The sequence below is a fragment of the Nipponia nippon genome, unplaced genomic scaffold, assembly GCF_047370975.1.
Source record: "Nipponia nippon isolate SJK-2023a ecotype South Korea unplaced genomic scaffold, ASM4737097v1 scaffold_7, whole genome shotgun sequence".
NCBI classification, from domain to species: domain Eukaryota; kingdom Metazoa; phylum Chordata; class Aves; order Pelecaniformes; family Threskiornithidae; genus Nipponia; species Nipponia nippon.
In genome coordinates, this window is record NW_028262391.1 from 48,968,308 (window position 1) to 48,986,491 (window position 18,184).

The 18,184-nt window shown below is 40.4% G+C and overlaps 1 protein-coding gene across 2 annotated transcripts in view; it reads left to right on the forward strand.

Annotated features, from left to right (window-relative positions):
• PLCG2 (phospholipase C gamma 2) overlaps positions 1-18,184 on the forward strand; it is a 66,858-nt gene that overhangs the window by 9,781 nt on the left and 38,893 nt on the right. Inside the window, exons 1-4 of one of the 2 annotated variants that reach the window (XM_087739291.1) lie at positions 10,537-10,678; positions 11,089-11,229; positions 13,898-13,991; positions 15,489-15,536. In XM_087739291.1, coding sequence (XP_087595417.1) covers positions 11,097-11,229; positions 13,898-13,991; positions 15,489-15,536 — 275 coding nt within the window. In that variant the 5' untranslated portion in view covers positions 10,537-10,678; positions 11,089-11,096. Of the gene's footprint in view, positions 1-10,536; positions 10,679-11,088; positions 11,230-13,897; positions 13,992-15,488; positions 15,537-18,184 lie in introns of those variants that run through there. The other variant, XM_087739290.1, reaches the window with a different exon arrangement.

The following is an 18,184-nucleotide window of genomic DNA, read 5'->3' on the forward strand; positions in this document are numbered from 1 at the left end:
CTTCTTAATTCTTCAAATACAGGGTTTTATTTTAGCTTCTGGTAAGTTCTAGCTTTGCAAATCAGCGAGGGAGCATTACGTACCAGCTCTTCTGCTAGCGCTAGTCCTCCCTGCCCACCTGCAAGAGAGGGGAAGGAGCAACCCATCGGTGTCTGCTCACACCCTTCCTGAGTTGTTCTAGCGGTGTTAGTAACCTGTGCATGAGCAGTCTTTCTTTCCTGTAAAGCTGTGCAGCAAAAAGTTGTTCAAGTCAAGTGAGTTCTTGGGTAGTATTTCAGTTTTCATGAGGTCAAGCTAGCTGTTGAGCTTGTCCAAGCTAATCAGACTTGCTGAACACAGTAGATTTTGCTGTTTGCAAGGAAATTCTGATCCTTTTGTACAATCTGCGTTTCTTGGGTTTACTGTGATTCTGCTGTTGTAAAATGTAATGCTTTGTAGGCCCAAAGAAAGATTAAGTGACTGTGGGGTGTCTTTCTTTTTAGCTTGTAAAGTTAGGAGAGACTGGTAAATGAGCACCTTTCAGGAAAAAAAAAGTTAAATAAATTTTGTCCATGTTTTCCATTTTGTGGGAAGCTTCAAGTTTCCTTCTAGATGAAAGGGCAAAGATTAGCAATGGAAAGAGAGGGGCTGCCCATCCTGGAGTGTTTTTCAGGTTTAGTGGAGGCCAGGAAGCTTTTTAGTGCTGCTGCTCTTTTAGTCACCTGCTAAGACTGCAGAGTACCTTACGTATGCCTTTCCTACATCAGCGGGGTCCGACACAACCCATTCTTAAAACCAAAATGGATAGAAGGGAGCAATGTACCTTTGAGCAATGTTTTTATTGCAGATGTTTGGCATGCAGGGTTTCATTAGTGTATTAAAATGAATGCCAGCAACATGTGCTTCCTTATGTAGTAGGCCTGCAGAGAGCTATGAAAATAGCTGAAGCAAGCAGGTCTGAGCTAGATGTGACTGTGTTCACTCATGCTTGGGCTTCTTTTAGTCAGCTTGCTATTCTATATATAGAGACATTTTAAATGCCCTAATAGCTCTAAGATCGTCTGAGGGAAATACTTGCAGACGCTGGCTACAAAATGTCGGAGCTTTTTCTTCTGCCTCTTACTTATTAATGGCATTTCTTTGTATTCTGCATGACCTCATTTTAAACTGTTAAAGATAGCCCACCTAGCAAACTTTAGGTTATGGGACTGCTCGTGGGGCTCAGAATCTTAGAGCTGTTGATCCTAAGTTACCTAGGTCATCAGTGCCAAAAGAGTGGTTTAACTTCTGATGGCAAATGTTTTGCAAATGTTTTTCCCTTCAGGAGCTGTGTGTTTTGTTTTGTTTTTTTTTAATTTGTTTGGTTTCCCGCCCTCTGTTGTGCTTTGTATGTTGCAGTGTGGTATTAATATTTCATCAGATCACCCATGCTTTGAAGCCATTGTGTTTTGGTTTTCCCCCCCCCCCCATTTCTATTTCTTGGTATGCACACTAACCCTGGTTTCAGTGGAGCCCCTGTCATTGATTTCAGTAGGAGAAATTTGCTCCGTTTCTTGGATGAGAAGTAAGTTTTGGTGAGTGTTGCAATAGTACTGCCCCACGGATACACTGACCCGGCGAAAGGTTAGTGACTCTGATGCAGAGTGCACGGGGTCTTGGGGAGTGAGGATTATAAATAGGAATGGTATTTCTGACTCTGTGTGGGATGACTTTGCCGTGATATTTTCACAGCCTAATATTAAGCAGGTAGCTTACAAGGTTAGTCTCACCTGTCTGTCCAGATAGTCAGTTGAGGGAATGAAAGGCCCCTCCAGTGCAAAGTTTAGCTCCTGCTCTGAATGACTGTCTGCTGGAGTCTCTTGCTCTGGCCATTGAGCACATAAAAAGCATAATAACACCAGCTTCCTAACTCTGAGGTAGTGTGGGTTTTTTGTGCTTTGTTTCTTCCATCTATACAGTTGGTTTAAGTGTGGGAGTTCTGTTGCAAATCATTGTAAATGTAAACATGTAATTTGAACTTTGAGAGGAATTTGGAGTGCAAAAGACAGCACAGAAATAAAGGAGCTCTTTTTGCAGGGCCATGGGTCTACAACCCATGGCACTAGATCTGCAGCTGGTATCAGATACCATTGCTAGGAAAAATAAGCAAATCTGTTAGAAGTCTAGGGTGGACCACAGTCTTGCCCCCTGCTTTTCCTCGGTGTAGCACAGGCTGGCTTAGAAGCTGCCTGGTGCTCTGGAAGCCATTTGGCAACTTTGATTATGTAGCAGGGGAAAGTGTGTGGTGGGGGAATGTGTTTTCCAGAGTGATACCCTAGTGCAAGTGGTAGCCAGTATGACTTGGCTATGGATCGTTTACCCACACAAACCTATTGTACGTTCATGGGTTTGCAATTTAAGAACTATAGGTCCTGGTAACTATAGTACAGCTAAGCTAACTTTTGCTTTACCAACATATGAGAGAAGGAAGCTTCAGTTTCCTTGTACAGAGGGAAGTGATTTGCTTGTTTAATTTGTAATGGGCCCTTTTCTTGCAGAAACTAATTTATGCATACTAGATACAGGACTGTGAAGCTGTGACTTACCAGCATGATTTATTGCAGCGTGTTGCTCAGCGCGTCACTTCCTTATGGTTCTGCTGTGTATTTTTATTGTATGTATACCCTTCACAACCGTGCGTGGATCCCCGTGGTGGCCCTTGGGTCACACACCCCCCGTGTTGTTTCTCCCCACTCCAAACTGTCACAGGCTGGCCGCACAATGGATGCGTTGTACATCCCCATGGTATCTGGGGGTCACTTCTGCCTCCACTGCTGCGCTGTTTCTTTGCTAGGATACCAAATGGTCCACAAACGAGTGTACTGTCATAGCTGAGATAGCGGTGGAGGGAACTACTGGACAGCAGTGAAAGGCAGAGGGGAAGGAAGGGGTGGCCAGGAGTGAGAAGCGGTTGTCAGTACTCTGCTACGAGACATGTCTGTGCGACCGGCACCTGGGGTTTGCTGACTGAGAGTACATTTCAGTACTACCAAATAAGGCCTCCCAAATTTCCTTGTATTATGGTACACACATTTATATGCATGTGAATAAATTAGGGCCCAGAGGGGCTATGGTATTTAAGCTTGTACAGCAAGTAGGTGGCAAGGTGTAAATCTCCAGGAAGCTGATCCATAATGGTTATTTCATTCTTTATCAGATGCAAAGTGCTTTAAGGACAATTATTAAGGGAAAGTTTGTGGCGACTAGAGTTTGATTAGTCACCGGAAAATATGTGAGTTTCTGCATACTCTTCCACGAATCCTTGTGTTAAGTGATGATTCACAGCCAGGAGAGTTTATGCTCCGAGAAATCCATGGTGCCTTCCTTGGATGTGCAAGTGTGTGTTTCTCTGGAATGGACGCGTGCACGTTTCAAGGAAGATTCTGTTGAGGACATAAGATGATTTCTCTTTTTTTGATTACCTAGGAATTTTTTTTTTTTTAATGTGAAGAGGTGACCTGCTTTTGTAAAATGATGTAAACCATATTTTAATCCCTTAATCTTTGGAAAAGAAAGATCACCTATCTTTTTTGATGTTCTTGATTTATTGCAAAATACTAAAAAAAAAAAATCTAGTGACCATTTAGTTGTGCAAGCACACAACAAGAAGTAGGTTTGAAGCATTGGAGGGCCATGTTTAGGAAAAGGTCATATAATGTATCAGCTGTTAAAATGCTCTCTCTGTGTATAGACCAAGAAGTTAGGGTATAGGTAAGGTTGAAAGAGAAAAGGAGTAGATGTGTTAGTATTAATGTATTCTGAAAACGTTCTGTTTTTCAGACGATGAAATACCTGTATTTGGGAATGGCAGAGATACAGACCTTTTGTCAATGTAATTGCAAAATTATGAAGCAGAGGAATAAAGGCTACTTAAATTGAGGCTTTTGATGCTATTGATATGCCTCAGTATAACACATAGTAACCATTTCTTTTTTCTTCAGTCCAGACTTTTATTAATGCAGTAGGACTATCCTATACCTTTTTTCATTTTTAATAGAAAGGTATGACTGACAATGCACAGTATTTTATTTTAGCATTAACATGGACTGCTAATTTCACATTGTCTCTCTTCTCCTGTTTTTTCTGTCATAATTTTCCAGAGTTTGTAGAACAAAATGACTGTGGCCTGCTTTTTAAATGCATTTGTCATCTCAGATTCATTTAGTGTTACTGATCTTTCATCTAACCTATCAAAAAGAATTATCAAAGATTGTTAAGTTCACCTGAGATTTTCTTCCTGCTGAAAAGAGGAGATTTTACAGAATATGTCCTCTAGAATATGATTTTTAAAAAAAACATAAAACCAAGTTGAATTTTCATGTTTCACAGGTATATTAAGAAAGGGAATGAGTGGAAAGAAGGAACTAATTTAATACATTCACGTTATATGTAGAATTAGAACTTGTGGGAGCTGCTCTGTTTTTCTCAATCTGCAAGATTGCACTGTGTTTGTGTTTTCAGACTGTGTTATATTGCCAAGCAGAAATTGCTAGTTTCTGCAAAATGTTGCACCTGGATATTTAATGATCAAAGCTCACTGGAGAAGCAGTGCATCTGTAATATAGTCATGTAGATAACAGGACCAGATCAGGCTACATACAATTTACAGGGTGAGGTGAAATGCAGGGATGTATAACTTAATGTAATGGCAATCTTATGTATGTTGCCACAGGTGCTGCTGTTCTAGCAGCACTAACAAAGTGTTTCTTTTTTTTTAAATCTTAAATGTTGTATTTTGCAAATGTTATCCTGCAGCGTGTTTTCCCTGAAATTAAATTTTGCTAACTTTGCTTTTAAAATTTTTGCTAAAATGACCTGCCAAAGAGAGCAAATTTTGGGTCTGTGCATCCTTTTTTAACTTAAAAAACTAACACCTAAGAGACTATTTATGCAAGTGTCTTACATTCTTAAACATAGATGAGGGATTTTTTTTTTTTCCCCCCATAGGTTGAACAGCGAAGTCATTTAATTAGTAGAACTGTTAATGCCAATGCGAACTTCCTCTGTGGTAGAAAACTTATTTCTTTCCCTTTGGAGAAGGTGATATAAACATTTACAGCATCTGTACCTTTCTGGGAGAAGTGATGAGTAGCCACATGTTCTGCTGAGGAGTGTGAAATGAGTGCTTCTTTTGGCTTGAATGTTAGACTTGACCTTGCTAGTTTTCTGGTAGTGACTTTTTTTTTACTGCTATCAGATTTTCTTTCTGTCTGAATTTCCTTATGTTTCAGACATAAAGTAATAAATAAACTTAACTCACATTGAAAACCCCAAGTCCATATTCTGTCATTTTCTTTCTGTTTTGTATTCTGAATACTGTTAAAAAATAGTATGTCATTGTAAAAGTGAATCGGCTTCTTGCTCTTTGTGGAGTATCTTTCCAAAGGAACATTAAAATTCACCTTTTTTTCTGTTTTGAAATTGCTATGTTTCAGCTGTTACCCAGGGGATCTTTGTGTAAGTCTTCAGCTGAGTATTTAGAGCTTGGTTTCTGTGGTCAAATGAAAAAATGAACGTGTGTAGCCTTTAGCTCTTTTCAAATCATTTCTTCCCTTTAGCAGCTCAGTTCTGCAATGTCTAGTGCTAACTTACAACGACCAGACTTCCTGTCACGGCCAGCCAGCGAAACAGGGATGGAATGAACTTCATAGACCTGAGCACCCCGAGTGTGATTGAGCAAAGCGAATGCAAGATGTAGGTGCTCCAGTACACTTTCCCCAAAGTCAAAGTTTTACGTGGCAACATTTTTGTTTTGTGGCATGGAGTAGAATGTAAACTTTTATGGGCACGTATGTAAATTTTATCCTATTCTTACCTCATTTTGTGAAGGTGCCTTTGAATTTTTAGTATGAAACCAATAGCCATTTGAGATGTGTGGCCCCTTGAATTCAGAGCTCAGACTGGGAAGGGCTGTAGTATGTTGTTGCTCTGCTGAGCAGTCCAGTGAGAAGTTATTAATTTAATGGTAATTTGTTGTTACTGTACATGACAGCTCTGTGTGACCTGATTACTTAAAAACCTGTGGGTTTACAAGGTGCACTTCTCTAAAGCTTTTGTCAGTCACACAGCTAAATCCCCAGAGGACCCCTTGGAAAGGTAGTCATGTGTGCTTTCTCAAGATGCACCGCACTGTTTCTCATGTTCCATCCTTGTAACTGTGTTTTCAGATAATTTTGTGGCTTACCTGTAACGAATGCCTTGTGCCACTGAATGTCTCGCTAAATTTCACTGTTTGTATGAGCTTATTAATCTTTAATTCTGCAGAAGTGAGAACAAAACCATTGTCCTCACTAACCACCGTGAAGTACATTTGCAAAAGGATACTAAAGGCTTTCTTCATTCACTGGGCGCTCATTTGCACATAGCCTGCGTTGCATGGGGCAGTTTCTGCCTTTCTGAAAGGAAACCTTCTTTGGAATATTTTGTAATGCAAATTGTTGAAAAAAACATGGATTCTGAAAACTGGTTCTTAAGTGCAGAATGTCGCTATATATATACATCCATGAAAATGCGAATATATTTGTATAGAGAATGCCCACCCCGTGTCTTGGTCCACAGCATTTAGGTGATCAGAGTCCCTTATTTTCCTCTCTGAGACATTGCCAGTAGTTTCCCTTTAGCCTTCTTGAGACTTATTGAAAATACCTGCTGAAGTAAATAATGCTCATGGCCTGATTTCTGACTTTGTAAGCCTCCTTTGAATCTCTCTGTAGGCTTTTTCTTCTCCTCCATTAAGTACATAACTCTGAGCTCTGATCCAAGCATAGTTTGTGGCCACAGACACTGAAAGACTCCTGGGGACTTCGAATCAGGAGCCTTATCTTACAAAACTCTGTAGCCCACCATGCCAGTCTCAGCTGAACTTTTACACTGTTTATCAAGACTTTTCTGTCAAGGATACCTTGCTAGGTCGACAGCCTCTAAGGTTTTCTGACTTAGCCCATTCATATACAATCTGCCTGACTTTCCAGCTTTGCCAGGCAGAACTTCTCCCTTTGAATAGCAGTGCTGTTTTGTTCTCCTCTTCTGGAATGAGGAGCACGGTGGTTTTGTGTACAACAATGTAATGTTTTTTGCAGTTCTCCTGTTTACGTCATTCTCTACCTGTGCTTACTTTATGTCTTGTCTTCTGCTTGGCTTGCACAGCACCTACTGTAGTGGAATCCAAGCTCTGTTTTTCCATCTGCCTCTACGTGTAACTGAAGGAAAGGTAACAACAATTCATACCTCTAAGTGTGTGACTAAATGTGATCACTACTGCCAGGTTATTTGAATGGAGATCAGTGGAGACGTAGGGGATTAAAAGTTTATTGTTAAGTTTATGGCAGTAAAGAGCTCTACCAGGAGCTCTGGAAGGCACTGAGCAATTAATCTGTGCAGTCTTTGGAAAGTAGCTATGTAGCAGAGCAATGATCCATTGAATTAACTGATTTGCCGAACAACACACAACAGCAGGAGCTGAAGTTCAGCAGCTTCAGGCTCTGAACTGCCACGAACACTGCATGTCCAGATCAGAGCCTGAAAACAGGACGGTAATTGAAGGTGCCTTGGAGTCCGGTCTCGTTAAAGAGCCACTTGAGGGAGTTGTCAGAATCAATAGGTGACTGATGAGGCTGCCAGGGAGATCCTTTTAACCTGTGGAAATAACCACATAAAAGAATGGATGAAATGTAAACTAGTATTGTAGGGTTTTTAGAGTGGCACTAGACTTCTAAACTGTTTGGCTAGGGACCGAACGCATTGGGAGTGTCCTTGTCTTGCTAGGTGTGAGTCGAGTTCTCTACAGGGCATACTTTGATTTATGTTTCCTGGGGAAACGCATTAATCTTCTTGCACTATTTTATGGAAATCGCACCTGCAAGCGTATTGGATTTGATCTGACACTGCAAGCTGTGTATGTCCAAGTCTGTGCTTTTTTCGGGTGTATCAGGCCCCAGGAACAGCTGTCTGTGAAGCCAGGTCAGGATACGGCTCTGCAATTTGCACATGGGATTGAGAAGGAGGAAGGCTCCCGTACTTCAAGGCAGTGAGAAGACAGAGTGTCCGAGGCTCTGTGCTTGTAGTTCTGGCACAGGCATGAAGTTACATTTTAATTGTTCAGTGACAGATTGTGCTATAAAAAGTTCACAGTAACTGCGTAACAGCTAAGTTGGAACAGTTGATTTACTAATCTGAGTCTGAAACACGTTGCAGCTTTTCCTGGCCTGTTCCTTTCTCGGTTCAATTGGATCTGCTATTCTGGACTTACTGGGCGTCATGTGGAGGGTGCGGCGTGACTCCAGACTACCTGGGGAGACAGCAGAGCTTAGCACGAGACCAAAATTTATGCTTGTTGTGCATGCCTCTCTTTTCCCCCTCTGATTTTTTGCCTTGGCTTTTCTTTCAATAATGTAGGATAATACGTCGTAAACGACACTATAAAATGTCATTAAAATATATGCAGGTAGTTTCTATTCATTTTCTGAAACTATAAAATGTATTATGTCTGTCTTTCTGTAAAAATCTAAAGAATGTTTAATGAAACTTGTGTTTTGTACATCCGTTTCATATATTATTTAAGTAAACATAGTGATGTCTTGCCAGAAGTTTGTAGGAAATATATAATATGTTGCCTGCAAAGTATAGGAATGTACAATTTGAAATTTGAGGGTTTTTTATAGAAATAGATTCTGTCTCTCCACCCCCCACCCCCCCCAATTTTGTTCTCTTCCTGAACCATTCCTCTGTTTACTGAATGTTTAGCAATTAGGGCATAGTAATCTCTTTTTCCAAGACCAGTCGGTGAAACAACAATATGGTTACCAGTGTGAACCCTGTGCATACAAAAATCCTCATGCTTATATGTATAGACACGTATGTTCACGCAGGAGAATGGGATGGTAGGGTTGAAAGGTTGTAATGCAAAGAAAAGAACTGTAGTGAGTATATGTAACTGAGGGGAGACATTGAGTAAGTTTGTGTGTTTGTTTCAGAGGTCAGTATGAGGTAAGAGCCACTTGAAATGGCAACAGCAATGCAGGTTGTGAAATCTGTTTTATCGCTGCTTATAGTTTATACTTTGAGGGGGTCTTTGTGGTGTGGCGTTCATACGTGTGGATTTATAGGAGTCTCAAATGAAAGATGTGCTTCACTTTGAAGTTAAAACTGTGTTTTTTCAGCTGGGATTTGTTGGGTGAAGGGAGAGCGGAAGAGGTGACTGGGGTTGCTCTTGCCCACGATTAGAATGAGCCAGCATGCTGCGCAGTCCCATGCCGTTTATTGCAGCCATGTAACCTCCTTCCCTCTCCGTCTGGGTACTTTCTATCTCTGCATCCTGATTCTTCTCTGCTGATATTGACATCAATTGGTGGGCTTAGATCATCTTTTTCAGGTGGTGGCATTTTGGGATGGACATTTGGATACACCACTAGGAATCTAAGTGAGGCGCTGGATGGTAAGGGGATCAGAGTCACCAGTAGGAGCTTTTGGTTGCTGGTAATTTATAGTCATGTCATGAATTTATTTTAGAAGTTTGCATCTAAATTTAGGGGCCTTGGCCAGTCTTAGGAGATTCAGATCTTAGGACCTAAGATTAGGACCTAGATCTTAGGACCTAGATTTAAATCTTAGGAGATCTTAGGTTTTCATGGTTTGAGAGGGTGACTGAGACACGGAGGTTGAGACATTAAGAGCTCTATCTTGAAGGTAATTACACTTGGAAGAATTAGTTTAAGAAAGATGCTTGTGCCCTAGGATTAGTTCAGATTAACCTTTGAGGTCCCATTTTCCTAAGGTAAGTTGTTCAACGACTGGGAGAAAGGAGTGTCTGGTGGAAAGTTTGGCCTGGGATACTTTGCAGAGAATAAGAAATTCCAAGATGAATTAATGTTTCATTATCAGGATTTTACTGATGAACTTACTTGCTTGTCTCTACCTCCCTTCTGTGTTGGCATCATAGAAACCCAGCGTTAGACAGGCCGAAGCTTTAATCAGTGTTCAGCTCCCCCTCCGTTGGCAGCAGAGTTGCTTTTTCATTATGTTATTAACTGTTCTGTTACTGATGAGGTACTCATTTAAAACAGGGTTTTTATATTGCGGCATTCTTAAATGCATGGACAGAAACCCTCAGCTATTTTTCTTGGATCTTGCTAGGTCTGATAAACACATTTCAAGAGCAGCCATGAAATGTTTTTCTTCACTCTTCATCCTGTAGCTCGTAAGTCAAGACTGTCCAGAAGTGGGAAGAGCTGTTTGTCTGGTCCACAGGCAGAACAAAACCACTTCCTCAGTTTTCTAATAAGTATCTTATCTTGAGAGTGCACATATTTCTATTTCAGTGCTGTCTCGCTACAGTTATGCAGGCCATGTAGCAAGGGTTTGATAAAAAGGGAGCTGACTTGAGAAAATGTGCGCTTGTGCAGTGTTCCCATTCTGCTATGCTCTAATATGTACCTGTGTTCTGTAGAAAGCAGCAAGTTGAAAGTGATACAGCAGGTTCTGTTAAATGACAGATATCTCTCTGGAGTTGACCAGGAAAAAACTCACAAACATTTTAATTATTAGGCTGGATTTCTCTTTATATTCCTACTTTAAATATTTTTCTTATAAGTGCCAGTGAGTATACTAGCTGACTAGCTGACAAGGTTACCTGACTATCTAAGATCTGATGCATAATTTTTAGGTGGGTAAGTTAGAAGTTGTATCTTTTCTTTTTTGTCTCTGAACAGTTGTCATGGCAATTGGAAATTTCTTGCTTAGAGTAAATGCCATTTGTGAAATCATGTCTTCTGTAACCCAAAGGGGCTATGTGCATACACTTTGTCCATGAATAATCAGTGACAGTGAAATGATAAAAATATGACAAGTTATTTTTCTTCTTCTTTTGGTCCTCCTCTACTCTTGTCTGTTAGTCAGTAATATATTTATTGCAAGCCGGTGCAATTTGCATTTCTTGCCCAATAAAGATCTGTAAGTTTATATATATATAGTTATTTTATGTATGTATGCGTGCTTTGAGTTGTTCGTCTTATTGTTTCAGGCTCTGCTGGTATGTAAGTGCAGTTGTACTGACTGAATGTTGTTTCCTTTCAGTGGATCTGATGGAAATAAAAGAAATTCGCCCAGGGAAGAATTCAAAGGACTTCGAGCGTTGCAAAGCAAAGCAAAGAGAAGAACACTGCTTTACTATTTTTTATGGTACCCAGTTTGTCCTCAACACCTTAAGCTTAGCAGGTACATTTTCTTCTTTGTTTCTTCTTTAAACCTGCTGATTGAACGTATCAAATACATCGATGGAACAGTAATGCAAAGAATACCATGGTTTTGACTTCTGCAGTTCAGAAGTGCACCAGATGTTTAAAATCTGGAGATAGACCTTTTACTCAGCCCTTCACGTCTGTGAATTGCTGCGTTTGTAGTGTTTTGCTTTCAGATAGTGTATCGTGTGAGTGTAGTTTCTGATTTGCTCAATCATTTCTAACAAGGTAGACTTTTGCCGGTTAAATATCTCTAGTAAGGTTTTCAACACTGAAGAGCAGAGGCGACATTGTCCTCGTTAAAGTCAGCGAAGGATTTGCTGTTGTCTTCAGTGTGGCCAGAATATTGCCCTGGCATTTTTAGTCTGGCCAAAATGATTCTGGAAACAATAGCCATAAAGAGTTAGACTACAGCTGTATCACAGAAACTTTCCTATCACCTATGAGCAATTGCAGACTAATTTGGAAAAATGAAGTTCTAGTTTGGGTTATGTGTGTGCATGTCACCTGATAATACTAAACCTCTTCTAAAGAAGTACTAGGAGACCATAAATAAAATTGGAAGGTGATAAATTGAAAACGAAGAGAGGTGTGTGAAACAGAGGGAAGTTGTATCCTGTATCTGTGGAAAGGGTTGGGGCGCTTCTTATTTCAGGTGAGATTATCCAGGGTCGCAAACTCAAAGATTTTGAAAAGAAAAGGGATATAAATTCTTCCAGTGCGGGCTGAACACACTTTCTAACTAGTGGAGTTTACAAAGAGATTTCTCTTTTAAAAAGTTTCTGATGGATCCTTGGTTTAGAATCATAGAGACGATTTACTTGGAGTGGTAGTTCTCGCTGTCCTACGCAGGAACACGCTTCTCCGTTTAAATCATTAAATTCATTGCAAAATCTTGATGGGAGAAAAGAGGAGTGCTTTGTAAGCATTCTAATGCTAACAGTAGCTTTATTTTTTAAATGGAATTAATTACTTATAAATTGCACTACTAGAAGACAGGTTTTTTTTGCAGTCTGATGCACTGGAAATTAAAGGCCACTTGTGACTAATCCATTGTTATAGGCTTTTAACTCTAAATAAGTTTTACCATTGTTGGCTGAAGTCTGTGAAAATTTTGAGTAAGCGGCTGTGCTTTAGTGCAGCTGTGCCGGGTACTTCAGATTGATTTCCTCTAACAACCCCCCGTCCCTCCTCTGTGGCAATTCTCAAAACCAGGCCTCTGCCAATACTTTGAAAACACTCAGTAGCATGAGATATGTTGCTGTAATGCTGAACTGCAGAACAACATGATATAACTTTCAATTAAGGGGGAAATCCTTTTCCTTCTTAAAGTGCTTTGTCGTGGTTTCTTAAAACAATGTAAAATAATTGTTACTTGAAGGGAATGGTAGCTGTCATAAAGGGCAGAATTGTCTTGGGAGAAGAATTGGTTTGGCAGTGGTAGTGGGTGTTCCTTCCAAAATTGTAACTAATTGAAAAACATTTCCATGGGGAGCTGAGGCTGGGCTCTAGCTTCATCCTTGGGGCATAAAGGATTATTTTTGAAAGCGTGTTTAAATAAAATGTAATCTTAATCTTTTGAGAAACTGTTTTGCTTTGAAGGCAGTTAAAAATATTTGCACAGATTACAACTCCTGTGTGAAAGTAATTTTTCATAACTGGTTTAGTTGAAGAATGCCTTCATGACGTTTCAGAATCAGCATGCTAAAGCAAATGGACTTTGCCCAACTGAAGGCTGTAATGATAGCATCTCATCCAAGGCCCCCAAAATTGGTTTCAGCTTAACTAGTATTCCCTAGGGAAGGCTACACCCAGCACGCAGTTCATCATCTTGTTTCTGTTGGGTCGAAGCGTTACCAAATGCAATCACGTTAAATGATGTGGAGGACTCTTCTGATTTGGGAAATGGAAAGGCAAACTACATTTAAAACAAAACAATACAGAGATAAACCAATTTGTAAGACTGGGAGGAAGATGTACCTGGCTTCTCGTGTTAAGCTGTGTAAAGAATTTTAGGCCTTTTTTTAACTTGTATTAAAATGTGTTCTATGTAAGCTACACCAGTTTCGTACATTGCTTCCCTCCTGTTCCTCTTGCCTAAGTCTAGTCTGGAACAATCTGTGTTTAGAGGCATGCTTAGGACAGACAGGAGGTGGTTATGTCCATCAAAAGCCAGTACTTCACAATTTTCTTGTAGGTTGCTTGGAATCTAATGAACTAGCTTTATGCTATAACATACTGAGTTCTTTTGTCTGTGCACTTCAAGTTGCTCAAGATCTAGGTTCCTGGGCTTTTGCCACTTTGGAGATGGAAGATAAGAAAATGAATTTTGATTGTGTTACTATAAGAGCTCAACAGTAGTTTCATAGTCTTTCTGCTGAGATATTGAAACTTGCCTACCCCGATAAGCAGAATTCTAAAAGGTATTTTTTGACAGAGCTTCCAGAATTAACCCTCCCACCCCCAAATTTATACTTTTAAAAATTAGTTTTATTGTTAGCAACATGAAGCTATGCAATGAGATTTATCAGAGAAAGGTTAATCAGCAGCTTTGTATACTAGGGTTTATCTAAACATCACAAGTTATGTCTTGGGTTCGTGTTGATTTTGTTCTGATGTTTCTCAAAGCGTATTATTTTTTTCAGCTGACTCTAAAGATGATGCTGATAAATGGTTGTGTGGCTTGAATATCTTGTATCAAGAGGTCATGAGTGCTCCCACACCTGCAATCACAGAGAGGTATGTGGACATATTTTCACTTTGTGAGACTTGATGTTTCTTTGGAATTGAAAGTGGAAAATCTGAAAGAAATTTTTAAGGTGCAACAAGTGGTGCTTGCCAGTTACCTTAAGAACAACTATTCTCCAGTTAGTATATGATACAGAAAGCTCATATGGAAATTCTCCATGTCTGTTTTGCTATATACATGCTCTGGAATTGCATTCTGCTCCATTCACCAATGTGGACTTGCAATTTACCTTGTTTTGTATACCAAAACCAAAGCAAACCAAAAATCTCTTCATGAGATCACAAGAACATGTGGTGTAAGTGTGTGTTTACTTCTTGGAAAATTCAAATGTCTTACGTGATCACAGTAGGCTTGCTCTAGTAGATGTCCATGTGTCCTGTGTCCCAATAATTCTGAGGTGCACTTTTGTGGTTTCTCCTTTTTATGAGACCCATTGCATTGTATGGCAATGTGATCAGCTGGCTCAGAGAGCCAGGCTGAAAATGAACATTTTTAAGGATTACTTTTTAGCAGCCAGCCACGTGATGGTTAAACTGTGCCCTTAATGCTTCTGAGGTTGTTGCACGTGAAACTACTCATGCTCAGAATGCCAGTTTTGTTGACAAGCTTTTAATGCTGTCTCCATAGCTGATGGCTTTTCATCACTGCTGACGTTTTTGTTTGTGGTCACTGCTGTTACCTGTTGTGAGGATGTACCCTGTCCTCACTTGCTACCTAAACCAAATCGTGGCTTTGACATTGATGTTGTCTTTACCTACTTGCTGTTCCTGGGGAGAAAGAATTCTTACCTATTCTTATCTATTTTATGGTATTGCAGCGAGCTGCTATACAAAGTGCTACTGGGTTCCAGGCTATGTTTGTGTAGCAGAGTGATTCCCATAGAGACTGAGGATAAGCTTAATAATGATGTGCTGTGTTCATCCTTTAGATCAAAATTGTGTGTGTGTATATTTACTGTTAATGCTGCTAATAGTATTTGCTGTGCACCTAAAACTAACATGCACTCTAATGAGGATTTTCCTTAAAATTCTCTAAATCCCTCTCCCTCCCCTTTAATTTTTATGCATCTAACAGATCTTTGAGCCAGCAGCCTCAGCTGGCATAAATGATTGACTTGATGGAGTTACTCTAGTTTAGATTAGGTGAAGTTTTGGCTCGCTTTATCCACTTATATTTTTACAGCTTCTGGTTGCTTATTCTTTTCTGTCCTGCCCACCCTTCCCCTTCCTGTGTTGTTTATGTGACTTCAAAATGCAGTATTAAGTGGCAGAGAAGTATATATTTACAAATACGGCTATAAACTGGCTGAATCCTTAGATGCTGCATTGGAAATGTTTTGACTTTATTAAAAGAGAAGTATCTTATGACTTTCAAATATTTCTGTTGAACTTCATGTATGGATTTTGATATTTCATTGGCTGTGTTTTCTTTATAATTCTTAAATTAAACCTTTTTTTTTTTTTCTCTTTTCCCCACTTTTCCACAAGCTGGCTGAGAAAGCAGATCTATTCTGTTGATCAAACTAGAAGAAATAGGTAAGAAGCTCTCTCTTTGTTCAGTTTGTTTTTAGTGAACTTTTGTTGCAGATTCTAACATGGAATGAAAAGAAATAAATACTTCTTCCTCCAAGATACAAAATATGAGACCCCTGAAAATGGCATTTGCTCTTGCCTTAACAACTTGAGTTTGCCTTTTGCTGAACACAGTGTGTTCATAGCACTCACTCATGTTCATGTACGCGGTATAATGAGGAAGCAAATGATGAAAAATAAGTAGTTTTGCTTTTAGCCTAGAATTACCCTGCCAGAATGAGGAAAGGGAGTTGTCTTCTCCTAGTTTTACTGTAGAGATTTGGCTCAGCTGTGCAGGTATGTTAGGTTGCTTGCTTTATAGAGATCTTAGCCCTTTCATAGCCAAGTTGGAGCCCAGCAGCTTGGACTGTGTAGCCTGCTGTGAGCTTTCCTGTGCAGCTATGCCACCGGTTCTTCGTTCATTGCTGAAGTGTGTTTGCCTTGGAGTGACTACACTCTAATGTAGACAGACCAGAACCAGCTTTTAAAAGCTTGTTTGGGGACTAGTAGACAATGAAGCTGCATAAGCAGAGTTCAACATGGGCTGCTAAAGATCCAGGGCAGATGTTTAAGTGATTAGCCTTCCCTTCTTTCAGCCCTGATGGGGCCTGAACATGGCTAGTATGTGTGGTATCTAGTTTGAAACTAGGCGTGACAGCAGTGTCAGATATATCCAGAGATAGGGTTGTCCCAGCAATAACATGAATTCTTTCCTGCAGGGGTCAGAGCTGTGAGGAGAACAGAACAGAACATTAAGAGGAAGAGGAGATAACAGAGATACCTGAGGATATTAGGGGAGAGAAGGAAGACTACTGGTACGACAGAGTAGTACCGTGTGAAAGAGTTACTTTAACAGTGGGAAACAGAAGATACTCTTGAGGGTAGATATAGCAGGAAGCCAAGTTAGTGGTTTGGAACAAGGGCAGAATCTGCCTGTCTTTTTTTTTTTTTTTTTTTTTCCCAACTAGCCTGGCTACGTGGGCTTGTCTCTGCCACATCTTGAATAGACCAAAGCCATAGAGTTACCTCTGACATGGTGCTTCTCATGTGAAAGAAGTCCTCTGGGTTTGTAGCTCCCAGTGTGCTGTGTAGCTTCGTATGTTTGAGTTTCAGTAGTTCATTTCAGGTCTCTGTGTGATGTGGGTTTGTAGCTTTTGCACAACAAAGGAGACTTTTTTTTTTTTTAATGAATTCAGTTGCATACCTCTCCTTAGAGTTGCCAGAAATCATGCGACACTGAGAAGAATGTTAACCCCTGCTCCCCCATGTCTATTGCTTTACCATGATTTGGCTCTTTGTCTGGAACATGCATTTTATTCTCAGGTGTAATTCAGTGTAGAAAAGTACATGCATTTCCTCTCATTTAAGCCTTTTCCTAAAAGCAAAATAAAGCCTGGTGTTTCATTGTGTGAATGAGACTGTGTTATTGCAGGAAATAACACCGTTCTGCAGACAGCCTGTGGCGTTGTGCAGCTGGCTTCAGTGTGAGCTGAGATGCCATTTCAAAATGGGGTTTCCTAAGCTGGTCATAATGGTGAAGGGGAAAGTACCATCCTTCGCTGGATATTGGCTTATACCTCCTGATGTATTTTGAAAAACTAGCCCTGCAATGGGGAGATGTTGGCAGGGATCATGAAGCGAAAGCAAATGTTAGGATAGAGAAGCTGTGGCTGACAGTGTATGTCTGCTGAAGAGGTTTCATTTGCTGCTTTAGGGTTGTTTCATCACTACAAGGCAGTCTGGTTAGGATCAAGGGGACTTGCACTGTGGAGAGGACAGTTTTTCGTTCTCTTGATAGATGATTCATGCTTTTAGAAAAATTCAGGGAAGGAGTTTGGACTGAGTTTCATTGTGTTTAGTGTTGCAGTTTCTAGAGAGGTTAATTGTAAAGGTTAGGCTTCCAGGCAAGTCCCATTTCACAGGTTGAGTTTTTTTCGAGTGGTAATGAAGTCCCAGCTCTTTGTTTTGGCTTGCACTTGTCTGGCCAGAGGAAATTGCTTGTGCTTGGTGTTTGTGGTACAAACAGAGTGCTCATTCTTGCTCCTAAAAGAAGTGTTTTTTTCCAGAGGTCTGGCGACAAGGCGGAAAGCCAGGAATTTCCTGAGTTCTAATCTGGCTTTGGCACGGACTTTGGCGAAGTTCCTTCTTGCTTTGCCTCTTTCCCTCTCTACACAATGGAGATGAGAATATCTCACAGGGTAGCTGCTTGCATGGACACTGTAGAATAGAAGTGTTACTTTTGTCTAGGTGCTAATTGTTTTTGTTGCTTTCAAGTGACTCTGTTCTGACCTTGTGTTTGCAGAGAGTTAATGGCTTATGAATTGCACTGTAGGTCCAAACAGAGTACCTCAGCTTTGTTTTCTTGGGTACTGTTGGTATTGCATTAATGTTTTGTGGGCATTGGCAGTAGGACCCACGGATGTTGTGCCTGTGTTGTCTTGATTCTTCCCCGCTTCCTTTTGCTGCCCCTCATCTTTCACTCTAGGACATGTCCCTGTGCCCTTTGCATGTCCCGCTGTGATGCTGTGTCTTTCGCATTGAGACCTCACATCAGTGCCTACCCAGAGTACCCAGAGTTTGAGACTCTGTCCTAGAATATGTGCCCTAATTTC